The 18,419-nt window shown below is 45.5% G+C and overlaps 1 protein-coding gene across 1 annotated transcript; it reads left to right on the top strand.

The window, feature by feature from the left end:
- The first annotated feature begins 763 nt into the window (after window positions 1-763).
- On the top strand, window positions 764-9,678 carry LOC122751469 (beta-1,4-galactosyltransferase 3-like). Its single transcript, XM_043998532.1, has 6 exons — window positions 764-1,025; window positions 3,527-3,762; window positions 7,490-7,677; window positions 8,397-8,519; window positions 8,611-8,715; window positions 9,543-9,678. Exons 1-6 carry the CDS (start codon window positions 779-781, stop codon window positions 9,676-9,678), a joined length of 1,035 nt encoding a protein of 344 aa, XP_043854467.1. The 5' UTR covers window positions 764-778.
- The last annotated feature ends 8,741 nt before the right edge of the window (window positions 9,679-18,419 follow it).

The raw sequence follows: 18,419 nt of genomic DNA on the forward strand, positions 1-18,419 counted from the left end.
CAGGATGTACTGCAATGTGACATGTCAGTGACAGTCACGCCCTGGGACTCCAGGGGGTGGGTGCCAGTTGGGTTCTGTCACTTCCCATATTTGGGACCAGATGAGCATAGGATGAGTGATCCAGAGCTGCAAGGGACCCCAGAGGCTATATAGTCTAACTCCCTCATTTATCTTCATTTTACAAAGGGGAACTGAGGCTCAGAGACATAAAGTGACTTAACAAGGTAGTAAGTATCCTAGGCAGGATTTGAATCTAGACCTTCCTGGTTCCAAGTCCAGCACTCTCCCTTGCGATGCCATGCTTCCTCTCACCAAAGTCCCTTCCAGTTATGATCCTGTGATCTGGATTCAAATCCTGGCCCTGATACTGAAGCAGCTGTGTGACCTTGAGTGAGTCACTTAACATCTCCTTTCTAGGTTTCAGATTCTCCATATGTAAAAGGAAGAAGTTGGACTAGGTGGCCTGGATACAGATCCTGGCTCTGATGTTTAAGTGGGCAAGTCACTTCTGAGCTTGAATGTAGTCATCTGTGAAATGGGAATAAACTTGTTCCCTCTACCCAAGCCCCTTCATCTCCTCCCCTGCCCTCTGTAAGTCTTGCAGTGGTCAAGAAATGGGAGTTAATTGTTCTTCTCTCCCATCTCCTCCCTCCCACCCCCCAGCCCTTACCCCCCCCCCCGTTTTGTTCCAACTCTCTTCATAGCCTGGCAGAGGCAGGGAGCCAAGAGGCGATCCACTGGGCACGGGGCAGAACCCTGACTCCCTCTTGCCCCCACCATGGCGGTACAGGGCCGAGTGCTGCTCATCTTCCTGGGACTGCAGCTGGTGGTGATGGTGGCCTTGTATCACCAAGGCTACAGCCACCAGGTCAGCTATGTCTTGAAAATCCTGACCAGTAGCATGCTTAGTACCACACCCAGCTTCCTGACAGTGAAAGATGTCTACAGCAACCTGGACCAGATCCAACCCCTGAACCTTTCTAAGGAAAAGCTGCCCACCTGCCCTAAGATCTCACCTTTTATCAGTAAGCTGGGACCTTGAGATTTTTGTGGGCACATGGGAGAGGGCTGGCTACTTGATGTGGTGGGAGCAGATAGTGCAGGGGGGGCATTCACTCACTCCCTCATTCACTCACTCACTCATTCATTTATTCACTCACTCACTCACTCACTCACTCACTCACTCACTCATTCACTCACTCCCTCACTCATTCATTCACTCACTTCCTCATTCACTCCCTCCCTCCCTCCCTCCCTCACTCACTCACTCACTCACTCACTCACTCATTCATTCACTCACTCACTTACTTTCACTAATTCACTCATTCACTCATTAACTCATTCACACATTCATCCATTCATTCACTCACTCATTCATTCATTCATTCACTCATGTACTCACTTTCACTAATTCACTCATTCCTTTACTCCACACATTCATCCATTCACTCACTCATTCATTCACTTATTCACTCATTCATTCACTCACTCATTCACTCATTCATTCATTCACTTATTCACTCATTCATTCACTTATTCACTCATTTACTCATTCATTCATTCATTCCCTTATTCATTCCCTCATTTACTCATTCACTCACTCACTCATTCACTTATTCTCTCATTCACTCACTCATTTACTCATTCACTCATTCATTCATTCATTCATTTACTCATTCATTCATTCATTTATCAAGCATTTATTTAGGTGGAATATTTTAAACCTGCACTATTGCCAAAGCTTCCTAGTTAGCTTCCTTGCCTCCAGTCAGCCCCCTACCCCTCACTTCCCTGCCCAAACTCGCACACACAAAAGCTATCCTCCACACAGCTACCAAAGCAGATGTCTCACCATGCCCCTCTCCAACAATCCTGCTTCCCTTCTGCTTCTGGTTTAAAGGCTACACTCCTGTTTGGCATCCATAGTCCACCCCAGCCTGAGCCCAGCCTACCTCTCCATCCTCGTTTCCATCCTTCTCCTTTCCTGGTCTTTGTGCACACGTGGGCTGTTGGCCATTTCTGGGGTGCCCTCACTCTTCCCTTCCATCTCCAGTCTCCTTCTGCTCAAGAGCTGCCTGGGGAGGAGGATTTTTCTGTCCCTGTCGCTTCTCCCCTCCCTTCTCCACCAGCCCTGCTCCTCCTCCCCTCCCCAGCTTCTTGTCCCTGTATTCCCCAGATAGAAGGAAATTCCTTAAGGGCAGAGCCTGAGGCCTTTTTGTCTCAGGACCAAAAGTACTTAGCACCACACAGGGCACCCAGCTGGAGCTGCCCTTCTCCTTGGGGTAGGGAAGGAAGGAAGGGAATAGGTGTTTATATAGAGTACCCAGTACATGCCAGGCTCTCGGCTATCATCTCATTGGATCCCCACAACAATCCTGGGAGGGAGTGGCTATTATATTCTCATTTTACAGATGAAGCCACTGAGACTCAGGGAAGGCAAATGCCTTGTCCAACATGGTAGTAAGGGTCAGGGGCAGGATTTGAACTCAGGTCCTCTGACACTAGAGGCTCTTTCCACTGTCCCACATCCAATATCATCTAGTGTGACTTCTGTTTAAAATATAGTAGAAAAGAGCCTACTGCCACTTCCTGTCTGTGGGGCCTCAGTTTCCTCTTTTGTGAAATTAGGGGCTTGCTCTAAAAGGCCTCTACAATCCCGTCACTGCAAAACTGGGTCTGAAAATATTCCTCTTTCAAAGAATTACTCGTCCACAGAACCCAATCAAAATTGAAGTAAAAGTTTTTATTATTCGACACACAGAGGTATGGCTGGGAGAAGTCTAAACTTCAGCTCCCCAAGCAAAGGAAAGGGTGATGGTTTTGTAGAGGAGAGGAGGGAGTAGAGGGAGCAGCAGTTTGCAAAATGATGATGCTAGCTATTTAGGGAGTGGGATACATAAAAAATAAAAATTCCACCTTTCTATTTTGAGATTATTGTCATTCCCTGGTCCTAATCACATGGCAAACACGACTGGCTCCCAACTAAGCTCATGCTATAACTTTCAAGATGGCCAGCTTCCTGGGTGTCGGTGACATGCCTGCTTTGTTATCTGTTTGACTAAACACTGTCTGGTTAACGAACTACTTTGCTTCTCCAAGGAGAGAGTAATCACTAATTGACCCCAGCAAGTTGACCAACCATATTTCTCCATGGTCAGAGTGTCCCTTCCAGAGTCAGAGTATCCCTAACTGGGCCCAGCCCTGCGAGGCTGCCATTACAGTCCCTTCCAACTTTAAATCCATTTGGAAAGAGAAGATGGCGAAGGGCAGTGACACCCTTGCCTAATGACCCTCTGTTTTGTACATAAAGTCAGAGGCAGGATTTGGCTCTAGGTCTGCTGACTTCCAGTCCAGAGCTCTTTTCCTAGTGACCATTCATGAAATGTCTTTCACGTGTGGTCCCCCTTTCAAGGCTTCCCTTCTCTCTCCTCCACCAGTACTAGTTCATTCCTTCAATGGCCATCATACCTACCCTGAGAAAGTTCATCCATCACTTGGGCATGAGTCACCCTTCTTCTCCCCTCAGGTGGTCCCCTGAAGGTGAGCTTCCCACTTGATCCGACGCTGGATGAGATTGCTCAGAAGAACCCACTGGTCCAGCTGGGAGGCCACTATCAGCCACCCAACTGTGAGGCTCTTCACCACACGGCCATCGTCATCCCCTACCGGGCCAGGAGAAAGCACCTGCATCAGCTACTCTACCACCTGCACCCCTTCTTGCAGAGGCAGCAGATCCACTATGCCATCTATGTGGTACACCAGGTAAGGGACTGGGCCTCTGGGAAGTGGGGGAGGAGAATGCAGCAGCCTGGCTAAGGAGGGCCTGTAGGGGACGAGCCCAGTGACTCCCACAGGCCCCTCCCCATGGACACAAAGGTATAACATTGTTAAGTCTCTCAGATGCTCAAAGACACATTGTTGCTTCCAAGATTGAGGGTTTAAAAACATTTTGCATGTGATATTTCATCTTCTGCTGCCTCCCATGTCACTTTCTAGAGGGAAAGCAAGTACATGGTATTATTTTTGGCTACATATTTCAATTAAAAAGCATTTATCGGGGTGGCTAGGTGGTGCAGTGGCCCTGTCCCTGGATTCTGGAGTACCTGAGTTCAAATCTGGCCTCAGACACTTGACACTTACTAGCTGTGTGACCCTGGGCAAGTCACTTAACCCCTATTGCTCTGCAAAAAACCAAACAAACAAACAAACAAACAAACAAAACCAAAAATAAAGCATTTATCCTTTTATGTGAAAGAAAAAAAAACCACCTAAATCCCTTGTAATAAATATGCTTAGTTCTGCAAAACAAGCTCCAGTCTTGGTCACAAAATGTATTCCTTATTGTGCCATTTGAATCCATCGCTTCTCTGGTGGGCAATCTAGTGTACAAGTCAGTGTACGGTCTTAACAGCTTCCAGAGTTTTTGCCATCCAGTGGGGAAGAAAATCTCAAACTTCACTAAATTTCATTGACCTCCCACTCCTTCAGCCTTTGCCCCTTAAACCTAAAGAAAATTCCTTTTTATTTTTGAGCCCCTTGATACTAAGTAAATACAATTTGTAAGTTTAAGTTCTTGCTTTCCATCTCTCTCAATGCTTAGGTTAAAGGCAAACTGCGGAAGGGTGATAGCATGCTTCATCATGAGTCCTCTGTAATGTTCATTAGTTGTTGTATTGATCAGGGTTCTGAGGTCTTTCAAAGTTGTTTGATTTTTACATTGTTGTTATTGTATCAGTTTGTCCTTGTCTGCTTGTTTCACTCTGCATCAGTTCATTCAAGTCTTCCCAGGTTTTTCTTAGTTTGATAAATTTGAATCAGTTCCTTGGAAATGGCTCCTTTTCCAGAGAAACTTACTGAAAAGACTTTTTTCTCTCCAGTTAACAGTTTCCCTTCTAATTTCTGCTGCATTGGTTTTGTTTGTGCAAAACTTTTTTCAATTTCACACAATCAAATTTGCCATTTTATGGTCCCTGCGTTCTTGCTCAACAGTAATATCACTCAGCAAGTCTAAGGCCATAGGTTGATCACATCACCAGTGGCAATGACAACGTGGAAGTGGATTCTGGTCATCAGCTTTATGACTTGCACAAGGTCACACAGGTAGCGAGTGTCTGAAATCATATTTGAACTCAGGTCCTCCTGACTTTTAGGCTGGTGCTCTGTTCATTGTGCCATGTTGCTGCCCCAAGGAGCTTTCTAGGATTAGAGATGGTGACCTATACTTAAGAAAACACAGGTATGGTCCCTGTTCCTTCTTGGATAGCTGATATCCCATCATGTTCACCGACTGAAGTTAGTTCAACTGTGCACCAATCACTGAATGCATTTGTTTCCAGATTTTGTAATCACAAATAATGTGTCTATGAACATTTTTGTACATCTGAGTATTTTCCTGCAGTCAGGAGGCTACTTGGGTTATAATCCCAGTAGTGGGGTCCCTGGGTCAAGGGATTTGAACTAGAAAGTAATTTCTTCTTTTTTTAAATTTGAGGCAATTGGGGTTAAGTGACTTGTCCAGCGTCATATAGCTAGTGTCTGAGGCTGGATTTGAACTCAGGTCCTCCTGAATCCAGGACTAGTGCTTTATCCACTGCGCCACCTAGCTGCCCCTAGAAAGTAATTTTTTAAGCATAATTCCAAGTTGCTCTACAGAACAGTATAGAATTATGGATTTGGAGCCAGGGAGATGCAGGTCAAACCCTGCACCTGACACTAACTGGGTGTGAGGGCCAAAATTTGATATACAGAGCATTATTTGAGTGACTTGCCTTAATATTGGGGTCCTGGAAATATGAGGGACCCTTTTAGGTTCACCCTCCTCTCTGAACTGCCCTTTTTAGATATTTCTCTCAGGCCAATAAGAATGGAGCCTTGGGGGGCAGCTAGGTGGCACAGTGGATAGAGCACTGGCCCTGGAATCAGGAGTACCTGAGTTCAAATACGGCCTCAGACACATAACACTTACTAGCTGTGTGACCCTGGGCAAGTCACTTAACCCCAATTGCCTCACTAAAAAAAAAAAAAGAAAAAGAAAAAAAAAGAAAGGCGCCTCTAAGCTTTAGTTCAAAAAAGGATCACATTTTATTACTTGGGAATTAATTTAACAACAAAGGTGAAACTAATAAAAATCAAAGATAAGGAAATAGGAAAATAGAAATACAGATAAATGCTCTTAACTCTAAACTTCACCACCCAGACCGTTTTCATTTAAGCTAGTTCAAAGGAATTTAGGGTTTTCCATAATTAACTCACTGAACCTGAAAGTCTACAGTTGCTCACGCCACCAGAGACAGCTAACACGCACCACCACCGCAAGGGCCAAGCATGAAAAAGGCTGAGTCCTGGAAGATGCCTAGGGTTCCAGAAGCAGCCTCTGTCTCCCTTCAGGGAGCATTCAATCTTTCCTTCCCCAAAAGGGGAGGTCCTTTAAAAGCTGCCTATGGAGAATTCTCTAATTTTTACCACATGGGTGACCCCCTGGCTAATTCTCATCTGCAAAAGGAGGAAGGGAGCACTAGGTAGGCTCCAGGTGTCCCTTGAATCTAAACCTAAGATGTTCTGATTAGAAGAGTTCACAGTTCTCTGAGGTTTATCAGAACATAGCCCTAGAGTTATAAGGGTCCTCAGAACTTAGTGGGTCCACCCCTACCCCCAAGTTGCATAGATGCAGAGAAGTCAAATGACTTGCCCAAGGCCACCAAGTGGGTCAGCATCAGACCTACAATTCAAATCCAGGTCCTTTGTCTTTAAATTAATCCCTCTTGTTACTATCCCATAGTTCCCCAGAACCCTTCTAAAAGGATTAAAACAAATTTTTTTTTAGTTTAGCCAGCTTTTCTAGCTTGATGAGGGTGAGGTTACTTTGGTATGCATTTATCTATTAGGGAGATTGAACTTTTTTATGGCTATTGATGGTTTAGATTTCTTCCTTTGGAAGCTATTTATATCCTTTGACGGCTTCACTCTTGGGGAGAGCCTTAGTCTTAAAGATTTGTGTCAAATTAAATGGCAGATTAGATGACAGACTTTAATCAGAGATCCTCTGGGCAAAATCTACTATTTATTCCCTATCTGGATTCGAATTTTTTTTCTACTACATTGATTTTATATATACAAAAGTATTTAAAATTTTCTATAATCAAGATATCCTGCTTTGGCCATTCTGGTCTTTCCTCTCCCCATTATGTGTGTGTGTGTGTGGGGGGGGTCTGGGGGAGGGGGACAAAGTAGACCTATACTATCTCGGTTAGGTGCTGAGCAGGGTGCTCCTTGAACAAAGGGCCATCCCTCCTGTTTAAAAGCTATGTTTAGGAGGCAGCTAGGTGGTGCAGCGGATAAAGCACTGGCCCTGGATTCAGGAGGACCTGAGTTCAAATCTGGCCTCAGACATTTAACAATTACTAGCTGTGTGACCCTGGGCAAGTCACTTAACCGTCATTGCCCTGCAACAACAACAAAAAACCAAAAATAAAAGCTATGTTTATTCCAGGTGGACAATTACACCTTTAACCGAGCGAAGCTATTGAATGTGGGCTTCAAGGAGGCCATGAAGGAGCAGAACTGGCGGTGTATTTACTTCCATGATGTGGATCTGATTCCTGAGGATGACCGCAATATTTATGGCTGCAGTGCCTTTCCTATACATGCTGCAGTAGCCATTGATAAGTTCCAGTATGAGTAAGTGAGGGCAGAGGGGAGAAAGGAGCTATCCCAGAGAGGTCAGAGAAGAGGAGCTATCCTAGGGACCAGAGAGGCGAGTTTATCCCAGGCATTACCAAAGATGGATATCCTGGGGGCCACAGAAGAGGGGCTACCTCAGGGGTTAGAAAAAAGGAATATCCCAGGGGCCACAGAAGAGGGGCTACCTCAGGGGTTAGAAAAGAGAGTTAGGGGCAGCTAGGTGGCACAGTGGATAGAGAACCGGCCCTGGATTCAGGAGGACCTGAGTTGAAATCTGGCCTCAGAAACTTAATAGCTGTGTGACCCTGGGCAAGTCACTTAACCCCAATTGCCTCACTCCACCCCCCCAAAAAAAAAGTAAAGAAAAGAGAGTTATCCTAGGGGCTAGAGGACTATCCATGGGGCAGAGTTGAGCAACTATCTGCAGGGTAAGAAAGGAACAACTATCCCAGGGTAAGAGAGGAGCAGCTATTCCAGGCACCAGAGAGAAGTTATCTCAAAATCAAGAGATGAGGGTCCAGGGTCCCAGAGGAGGGGGCTACTCTAAAGGGTCAAAGGAGGGTCTCAGAGCTACAATGTTAGAGGAGGGATTTTCATGTGGGTCTGAGGGCAGGCCTTGGGTAGAGGTCACTGAAAGCAGTGCTCAGAAGCCCAGCTACAGTGACACCTGGCCGACCAGGGTCCTCCACCTGAGCCAGCCTCCTTCCCACTTACAGGCTTCCTTACCAGACGTACTTTGGGGGTGTGACAGCACTGAGACCCACTCACTATGTGAAGATCAATGGCTTCCCCAATAACTACTGGGGCTGGGGAGGTGAGGATGATGATATTGCATCCCGGTGAGTAGTTCCTGCCTAGGTCTCATGGGGAGGAGGCTGGGAGCAGGGGAGAAGAGGCGATGGGGGCTCTCCATTCCATTCCTTCCCACAGACTTTTCCTCAATAAGCTGCTCATCTCCCGGCCTCCCGCAGTATTTGGCCGCTACCACATGCTGAAGCACAGTCAAGACAAAGGAAATGAGGCCAACCCCGAAAGGTGAGGGAGACAGAGGGGCCCAAGGGCGGGGCCACTGCCACGCTCCCCATCCTTGACTAAGGGCTGAGCCCCACCCTTGGACCATCTCCAGAAGAGGACCCCAATTGTGGAGGACTCCTGCGCAGGAGAATACTCCGGTATCCTCGGTGTGACTCTCTGAGGTCCCCTTGGGCTCCTTCCCCATTGTCAGCATGGTGAGGGGCAGTGCCTTTGGAGAAGGATCTTGCCCAGTCATTTGTTTTTTGTGTGTTTTTTTTGGTCTTTGGTGTTTTTTTTTTTTTAGTGAGGCAATTGGGGTTAAGTGACTTGCCCAGGGTCACACAGCTAGTAAGTGTCAAGTGTCTGAGGTCCGATTTGAACTCAAGTACTCCTGAATCCAGGACCAGTGCTTTATCCACTGTGCCACCTAGCTGCCCCTTGCCCAGTCATTTGTACTTGAAAGCAGAGGTTCATCCTAATGGGAGGGACAAAGCCTCAGAGGTCAATCTGGAGTCATTCTCCTGGAGGGAGGAGTGGTTGCCCCCTGGTCACTCTTAGAAGGGACTCTCGCATTTTCAGGGGTCTCATGCCCTGGTTATTCTCCTTGGGCCATGGCACAGAACCCTCTCTTAAGTGGGGGAGAGGGGGCAATACATGGCTGGTTGTGTGCATCCAAGCCCTCAGGATGCTGATCTATAAAAGGGGCCTTGCAGGTGGCTGTGAGGAAGAAGCTTCAGGAACTGAAACCCCAAAGAAGTAGGCAGGATAAGAAGGGCAGTGAGGGGGGAAGGGCTGCAGGCCACCATAGGGCGCATCAGGACACACCTTCCTTCTCCTTGCCTCCTCAGGTTTAACCTCCTCTCCAGCACCCATCTGAGGTGGCGTTACAACGGGATGAATACTCTGATCTACAGGTTGCTGTCCAAGGAGCAGACCCCACTCTACACCAACCTCACAGTGAACTTAGGTATCAATGACCATTAATTGCAGCCCTTCCCATAGGACCCCTGGTCCCACCTCTTCTGCCTAGAATGCTGGATCTCCTGCTGCTTCTCCCACCACATGCCTCATCTCTCCCATTCATTAAGCACCAAAGCCAGTCACTCAAGACAAAGACACAGGGAACAGAATGGGGAGGAAATGTGGAAGGAGGCAGAGAGGATTAGCTTTCTCCCTCACCCCAATTTCTAATTAAAGTATAATTTGTTTTATATGATGCATGTGCCCTCCTGTACACCATGTGGGTCTCCCCTGGCTGCAGAAGTTTCCATCATCTAGATCTATGTGGGGATGAGGGCTGGGAGAAAAGACCCCATCTGAGGCAGGAGACACCATTTCTGCCCTGGAGCCATTAATCTCTGAAGGAAACTTGGCTCTGCTTCTAGGGAGGTCTAAGGGGTAGCTGGTGTTTAAGCCCTTTTGCTCAAACACAGACACAGGTGACCCCATTAAAAACAAACCAAAAAACCCCACCTCATATCAAGCACAAATGTATTTCCAAGTGAGCATGTGATCTCTGGGCAAGAAGAGTCAGAGAAATGAGCTGGGATTCATCTCCCATGGTATCCTGAAGGCGGAGAGTGATTTTGAGGTCCACTTGGAAGTATTCCCAAAGAAAAGGTTCCTGGATGGGTTGGGGAGATGTGAAATGTGACTGACATTCCTTAGAGACCCTGGCAGGGGACCCTTTGCTCCTATGATTCTATCATTGGAGAAAGCATAAATCACTGTTCTCCATTGGTGACTGGCTGAGTCCCAGACAGAAAGCCACCAGGGTCTGTTCCAGATGCTAGACTGAAAGTAGAGGCCCAGGGCCAGCTGCTGGACAGGGAAGAAGGGAGGATGGGGAGGGATGAATGAAAAGAGGGGAATGAGGATATGGACAAGGGGTGGGAGGATCAGGGGCCTTCATTCTGCATGTAAGGGACTGCCTTGTCTTTGAATAGAACACGGGGTTCTTGGGGTCTTTCCCTATCAATGGACCAATCTTCAAAATAAAAAGCACTTCTGTCTGGATCGTTGGAAGGGGAGGATGAAAGGGTCTGGGAGACTCAGACTCAGAGATGGGCAGGGGAGAGGAACATAATTTATAGACTGTCAATGCTGGTGGGGAGGGAGGCACGTGTTCTTCCTCCCACAAAGAAAACTTGTCAAGAGGGGGAGATTGTCTTCCTGGAGGGAAACCCCTGACCAACACTCACTCACCCCCAAGAACCTCAATGATTTTAAGTGTGCAAAACATGTGGACACAAACAACGCTGTGAGGCAACATCTGCCTCTCATCTTACAGGCTTTGTTACCTGTCAAACTGAAGCCCAGGGGACCGTGCGGCCCAGGGTGCCCCAGCTAGTGTCACAGGTAGGCTTTGAACCTGCCTCGGACTCAGGCTCCCACAGTTCCCTGAGTCATTCGCACTCGTAGCACACGTGTGATATGTTGCCACAGCTCTCACCTACAGACCCTTCTGTATAAGCATCAACCCCCCTAGGTCAATCACTGATGCAAAACCTCCCGGACTTGTCTCTCCCCACTCCATGCTCCTCTCCTCGGCCAAAGACATTTTCCTCATGTCTAGGAACGACCACGCCCGCCGTCCTGTCTTCAGCGAAGTCCAGTGGCGCTCACTCACCTCTGGGATCACATAGAAACTCCTGTTTGGCGTTTAAAGGTCCTCATACCCCGGCCTCTTCCTCCCTTGCCAGTCTTCTTACACTTCCCCTGCCTCCCCAAAGTCTTCAATCCGTCCCCCCCCCCCCCCCCGCCCCCGCCACAGTCTCTTGCACTGGACTCTCCTTGTCCTGTCTTTGTCCCTCGGTGCCGGCTGCACCCCGCGCTGGGAACGCGGACTTCCCTGCCTTTCTCGGAGGCTCAGATCCCATCCTGGTTACGTCAGGGGGCCTTTCCTGCCCCCTCCCCCCCTGTAGTGGCTGCCCTTTCAGTTTATCTTTCACGTACCTGTGTCTTGTGTGCCTAGTGACATAGATAGCGTCTTCCCCTATAGAGGGGGAACTTGCCTTTCTCTGTATTCTAGCGCTCGCCTGGGAGCCTGACATAGGTGTGCACGACCTCCTTATAAGCTCCCTTCTCTCCTGCCACACTGCCCTGCTCTAGGGCAGAGCCTCCCGATCTCACTCACGCCTGGACTATTGCAGGGGTCTGCTCGCAGGCCTCCTTGCCTCTGTTCTCTGCCCGCGCAGACCGTCCTCCCCTCAGCGGTCAGAGTGGTCTTCCCGAAGCACAGGCGACCAGTCCCCTATGCAAGAAACTGAGGGGCTGCTTCTTACCTGCAGGATCCAATAGGAAATCTGCTGTTTGGCTTTGAATGCCCTTTGTAACCCGGTGCCTGCCCAGCTTTGCAGCCTTAAGGTAGTGATAATAAGTAGCAATAAGCTAGTAAGGTAATAAGGTAGGGAATGCCCTACCACACACTCTGCGATCAGGTAGCACTGGCCTCCTCAAACCAGACCTGCCATCTCACATCCCTGGGCATGTTCACAAGCTGTCCTCCAGGGCTGGAATAATCTCTCTTTTGATCTGTGTGTATCTCTCTTGTCTGTCCATCCCTCCCCACCACCCCCACTCTTCTCTTTCTTCTCCTCTCCTCTCCCCTTCTCTCTGTCTCTGTTTCTCACTCTCCTCTTTCTTTTCTCTCCCTCTCCCCCTACCCTCCATCATTTCTCCCTCCTTTCTTCAAGGCCCTACTAAAATCCCATTTTCAACAAGAAACCTTTCCCAGTCCTCCTTAATCTTAGTGCCTTCCCTCTGGGACTACACCCATTTTGCCCTGACTGTATTTTGTATATCCATAGTTGTTTACATGTTGTCTCTCCTGTTAGAATGGGGACTCCTTGAGAGCAGGGGTTGGGCTTCACCCCCACCCCCATCCCTTTTGTTTTGTTTTTTTCGGGGCAATGGGGGTTAAGTGACTTGCCCAGTGTCACACAGCTAGTAAGTGTCAAGTGTCTGAGGTCGGATTTGAACTCAGGTCCTCCTGATTCCAGAGCCAGTGCTTTATCCACTGCTCCACCTAGCCGCCCCCTAACCCCCATCCCTTTTTAATAGTTCCAGAACTTAGCACAGTGCCTGGCACATAGTAGTGCTTGCTGACATCATCACTGTAACCACTGTACTATGCTGATATTCAGCACAGATCAGAGCTGGGAGACATCCCCTTCCCTCGTTTCCTCTCCCTTTCTGATTTTCAGCTTCTCTTTTACCTGGCTCCTTCCCTGATGCCTGCAAACATGCCCAGATCTGCCACATCTTTCAAAAAATGCAAACGAGCCTTAGACTAGATCCTATCACCCCCTCAAGCTATCCTTCAATATCTTTCCATCTTCTCTTAGCCAGACTCCTGGGAAAAGCAGACTAAATGCCTTACCTCCATTTTCTCACCTCCCATTCATTTTTTATTTTTCTGTTTAGAATTTTATTTTCCAAAATTACATGTAAAAACAAATTTTGACAACAAATTTTTTAAACTTTGTGTTTCAACATCTCTTCCTCCCTCCCTTCCCACCCCCACCCCCAAGAACTCAAGCAATTCAACATAAGTTATACATGAGTAGTCATGGAAAACATCTCCACGTTACCTAGGTTGTGAGAGAAAACAGATAAAAACAAAATTTCAGATTAAGGACCTATCAAAAACAATTATGCTTCAATCTGTTTTCAGATACCATCAGTTCTTTCTCTGTAGATGGATTGCAATTTTCATAAGTCCTTCAGAGTTATAGTAGATCATTGCATTGCTGAAAATAACCATGTGCTTCCCAGCAGATCATCTTACAGTATTGCTGTTCTTTTGTATACAGTACATTTCATTCTGCTTCAGTTCATATAGGTCTTTCCAGGCTTTTCTGATAGCATCCTGTTCATCATAACCTTTATATAGTACCTTAAACTTGAAAAAGAATTTTCTTCACAATAGCCCAGCAAAGTAGGTACCATACATTTTGCCATCATACTCAATCATCATAACTATTTCCCTCCATCCTGTTCCCTTCCCATGATATTTATTCTATTTTCTATCTTTTTTCATCCTATTCCTCCTCAGAAGTGTTTTGCTTCTGATTGCCCCTTTCCCTGCTCTGCCCTCCCTTCTTTCACCCTTCTCTCCTTATCCTCTTCCCCTCCTACTTTCCTGCAGGGTTAGATAGATTACTCTTCCCAATTGGATGTGTATGTTATTCCCTCCTTGAGCCAACTCTAATGAGATTAAGGTCTTTGAGCTAATTCTGTATTCTAAATTTTCTTCCTCCCTCCCTCTTCAACCCTCCCTATGAAATCAAGCCATTCAATATAAGTCATACATGTGCAGTTTTGCAGAACATCAACTTCCTCGAAAGTGTTTTACTTTTTACTTCTCCCTCCCCAGTCTGCTCTTGCTTCCTTCCCCTCCCCCCCATCTCCTTCCCCTCCCACTTTCCCTCAGGGCAAAATATATTACTATACCCTTTTGAGTATGTATGTTATTCCCTCTCTGAGCCAATTCTGATGATAGTAAGGTTTACTCACTTCCCCACTCCTTCCCCCTCTTCACCTCCCCTCCAAAAACTTTTTCTTGTTTCTTTTAGGTAAGCTACTCTTCCCCAGTCTACCTCTTCCTTTCCCTTTCTTCCAGTGTATTCCTCTTATTCCTTAACTTTATTTTAAAGATGTCATCATGGGTTAGCTAGGTGACACAGTGGACAAAGCACCAACCCTGGAACCAGGAGGCCCAGAGCCCAAATCCGGCCCCAGACATAAGCCACCCCACCCTGCCTGCCCCACAAAAAACAAGGATAAATTTAAAAAAAAATTTTTACAGATAACGTCTCTTCATATTCAGTTCAGACCTATGTCCTCTGTCTAAGTATATTCCTTTCAGCTGCCCTAATACTGAGAAAGTTCTTATGAGTTAGAAGTATTATCTTCCCATGTAGGAATATAAACAGTTTAATCTTTTAATATTCCTCATTATTTCTTTTTACTGTTTACCTTTTTATGCTTCTCTAAGGTCTTGTATTTGAAAGTCAAATTTTCTATTCAGTTCAGGTCTTTTCATCACAAATGCCTGAAAGTCCTCTTTTTCATTGAAGTCCCATTTTTCCCTCTGGAAGATTATACTCAGTTTTGCTGGGTAAATGATTCTTGGCTGTAGTCCCAGTTCCTTTGCCCTCTGGAATATCATATTCCATGCCCTCCAATCCTTTAATGTGGATGCTGCTAGATCTTGTTTTATTCTTACTGTAGCTCCACCATATTTGAATTCCTATTCTCCTAGATGCTTGTATTATTTTCTCCTTGACCTGGGAGTTCTGGAATTTGGCTTTAATATTCCTGGAGGTTTTCCTTGTGGGATCTCTTTCAGGAAGTGATCAGTAGATTCTTTCAATTTCTATTTTAGCTTCTGCTTCTAGAATATCAGGGCAATTTTCCCTGATAATTTCTTGAAAGATGATATCTAAACTCTGATTTTCATCATGTTTTTCAGGTAGTCCAGTGATTTTCAAATTACTTCTCCTGGATCTATTTTCCAGGCCAGCTGTTTTTCCAAGGAGATATTTCATATTGCCCTCTATTTTTTTATTCATTTGGATTTGCTTTACTGTGTCTCAATTTCTCATAAGGTCACTAGCTTCCATTTGTTCAATCCTAATTCTTAGGCAATTATTGTCTACAGACAGCTTTTTTATCTCCTTTTCCATTTGACTTTTCAAACTGTTGACTTTTTTCTCATGATTCTCCTGAATCACTCTAATTTCTCTTTCCATTCTTTCCTCCACCTCTCTAAATCTTCTTTCTATCTCTTCTACTTTCTCTTCAAAGTTCCTTTTGAGTGCTTCCATGGCCTGAGAGACCAATTCATATTTTTCTTGGAAGCTTTGCAAGTAGGAGCCCTCAGGTTCCTATCCTCTTCTGAGGGTGCACCTCGACCTTCCTTGTCATTAAAGAAATTTTCTATAATTCTCAACTTCCTTTGCTTGCTCATCTTGCTGTATTTTACTCAACTTTTAACTCCCTCTTACAGTGGGGCCCTACTTCCAAGCTACACTGTCCCAAGCTTCAGAGGGTCCCAGGTTTTTCAGTTTGAGGAAGGGCAGGTTTTTCTCTCACTGGACTGTTCTCTGATCTGAAGATAACCTCAAGCCAACTTGCCAATTAACCAGTCAGCAAAACTTTGTGTGCTGTGGTTCTTAGCTCTGATGAGCCTGTGCTCCTCCCCCACCTGGGCTTCCCACCTCTCAAGATTTCTTCCTGGTTCCCTGCTGTGTGGGTGGGATAGCCCAATTCCTCCTTAGTTCCCACAGACACCCCTTTATTTTCCACCAGTACCCCTGTCAGCTGTTCAGCCCTCTCACCCAACCATAAGCTTAGTTCCAGAAGACGCTGGTGCTGCAGCTAATTTGGAGACTTGGGGGTAAGTTCCTCTGGTGCAGTCCACCTGGGGTCTGTGCTGGTGCGATTGTAGGGTTGACTCTTCTTGCAGCCCAGCACAGCCCCTTCTAAGCTGTCATTGGCTGGAAAATAATCTCAGTTCATCTTTTTGTGGGTTTTGCTGCTCCAGGGGTAATTTTATGGCTGTTTTTGGGGGTAATTGTGTCAGGAGCTCTGTGCATTTAATGTCTTTCTTCCACTATCTTGGCTCTGCCCACCTCCCATTCACTTCACTGCTTCTTACAATATAGCTTCCTTCTTCATTACTCATCTGAAATTACTGCCCCCAAGGCCACCAAATTTGTTAGATTGCCAAGTAAATCCTTATTGATAAAGCCCCTCCCATCTATTGCCTACTTTTGCAGATTTTTACCATTGCATAGCTTTTTGTATAAGCTTCTTCTATCCCCCTGACACTGCCACCACCTTGGTGGGGATGCTTATCATCTCACACCTAGACTATAACAATAACTTGCTGGTGAGTTCATGGTCCACTCAGCCAACATAGAGATCTCCCTAAAGCCCATATCCCTCCCTTATCAATAAACCCTTATGGCTCCCTATTACCTCCAGGATCAAATGTAAAATTCTGCTTTTGGCCTTTAAAGTCATGCATAACCTGGTATTTTTATACCTTTTTTAAAAACAAACAATTTGTCTTTTTATTTAGCACTTCAACAAATTATGCCTTAACTGCAAATTTCTGAAGAGGGTACAGGCATTCCTTCCTCTGCTGTTTTTTGGTCTATTGGCTTTGTAATTGACTAGAGACATGGTCCACTCTTTGGCACCCTAGTTTGACCCATGTCACACATCATCTGCCTTCAGTCTCTCCTTACAATGGAAAAACTACATTTCCCATCTGGTGTCTAGCTAATAAAAGGCGCAACAATGATAAATTCACTGAAGCCTTGTCAATCTCCACTTTTTTTTAATCTCTTTTCTTTCACAGTGTTGACCAATGTCTTCTCTTGGTTCTGTTTCCACCTGTCATAATATTGCTTCTTTGTCTCCTTTGCAAGTTCATCATTTGTGCTCCTATGTGTGGCTGTACCCGGGTTCTGCCCTTGGTCTCTTCTCTCTCTACTCTCAGTTTCTTAGTGACCTTGTCAACTACCATGCATCCAATTGGCATCCCTAAGCAGATGGATCTGCATCTCTAACTGACTTCTGAACATCTCCATTGGATGCTTCTTGGGCACCTCATACTCAGCATGTCCAAAACAACTCATTATGCCATTCTCCAAACTTCCCCTCTTCCTAAATTCCCAATTTCTATTCAGGACTCTGTCATCCTTATAGCCTAGGTAGGAATCATCCTTGACCCTTTACTATCTCTCACCCTTATATACAAGTCTTGTCCATTTCTTTATCCTCAACACCTCTCAGACATGTTCCCTTTAAACCTATGATTTAGCCACCATACTAGTTCAAGGCTTATCAAGCCTTAATAACCATCATATAATCTACACTCTAGCCAAGCTAGACTGCTGGCTGTTCCCCTTAAACAATAATTCATCTACTGTTCTTTGCCTTTTTACAACTTGAGCCCATGCCCATCTCACCTATACCCCTTGTAACCCATAACTCCCTTCAAGGGTAAGCCTGAGAACAGGAGACCTATAGGAGGCCTTTTTAAACTCCCCAGTTACTAGTGTCTCTCAAATCATTGTGTTTTCATCTTGTACATATCCAGTGTAAGGAGGCAGTAGAAACAACTACACTACCATTTTATTTTTTTATCTCTTTTTCATGTTTCCTAGACCTTTATTTTTTTTTCAAATTACATGTAAAGATAGTTTTTAGCATTCACTTTTTAAAGATTTTGAGCTCCAAATTTTTCTCCTCCCCTCCTTTCCTTCCCCCCTTCCAAGGCCAGCTAGCAATCATATAGCTTATACATTACAATCATCTTAAACATTTCTTATTACAATCATCTTAAACATTTCACAACATTATGTTGTGAGAGAAGAATTTGAACAAAAAGAAAAAACACAAGAATGAAGAAAAAAAACAAACAAACTCAACAAAAGTGAAAAAAGTATGCTTCAACTTGCATTCAGACTCCATAATTCTTTTCCTGGATGTGGAGAGTATTTTCTATCATGAGTCTTTCGCCATTGTCTTGGATCATTGTATTGCTGAGAATAGCTAAGTCTAACACAGTTGATCATCATACAATGTTGTTGATACTGTGTACAATGTTCTCTTGGTTCTGCTCATTTCACTCAGCATCAATTCATGTCTTTCCAGGTTTTTCTGAAATCTATCTGCTTATCATTTCTTACAGTATGGTAATGTTCCAT

Source organism: Dromiciops gliroides, chromosome 3, assembly GCF_019393635.1.
Source record: "Dromiciops gliroides isolate mDroGli1 chromosome 3, mDroGli1.pri, whole genome shotgun sequence".
NCBI classification, from domain to species: Eukaryota; Metazoa; Chordata; class Mammalia; order Microbiotheria; family Microbiotheriidae; genus Dromiciops; species Dromiciops gliroides.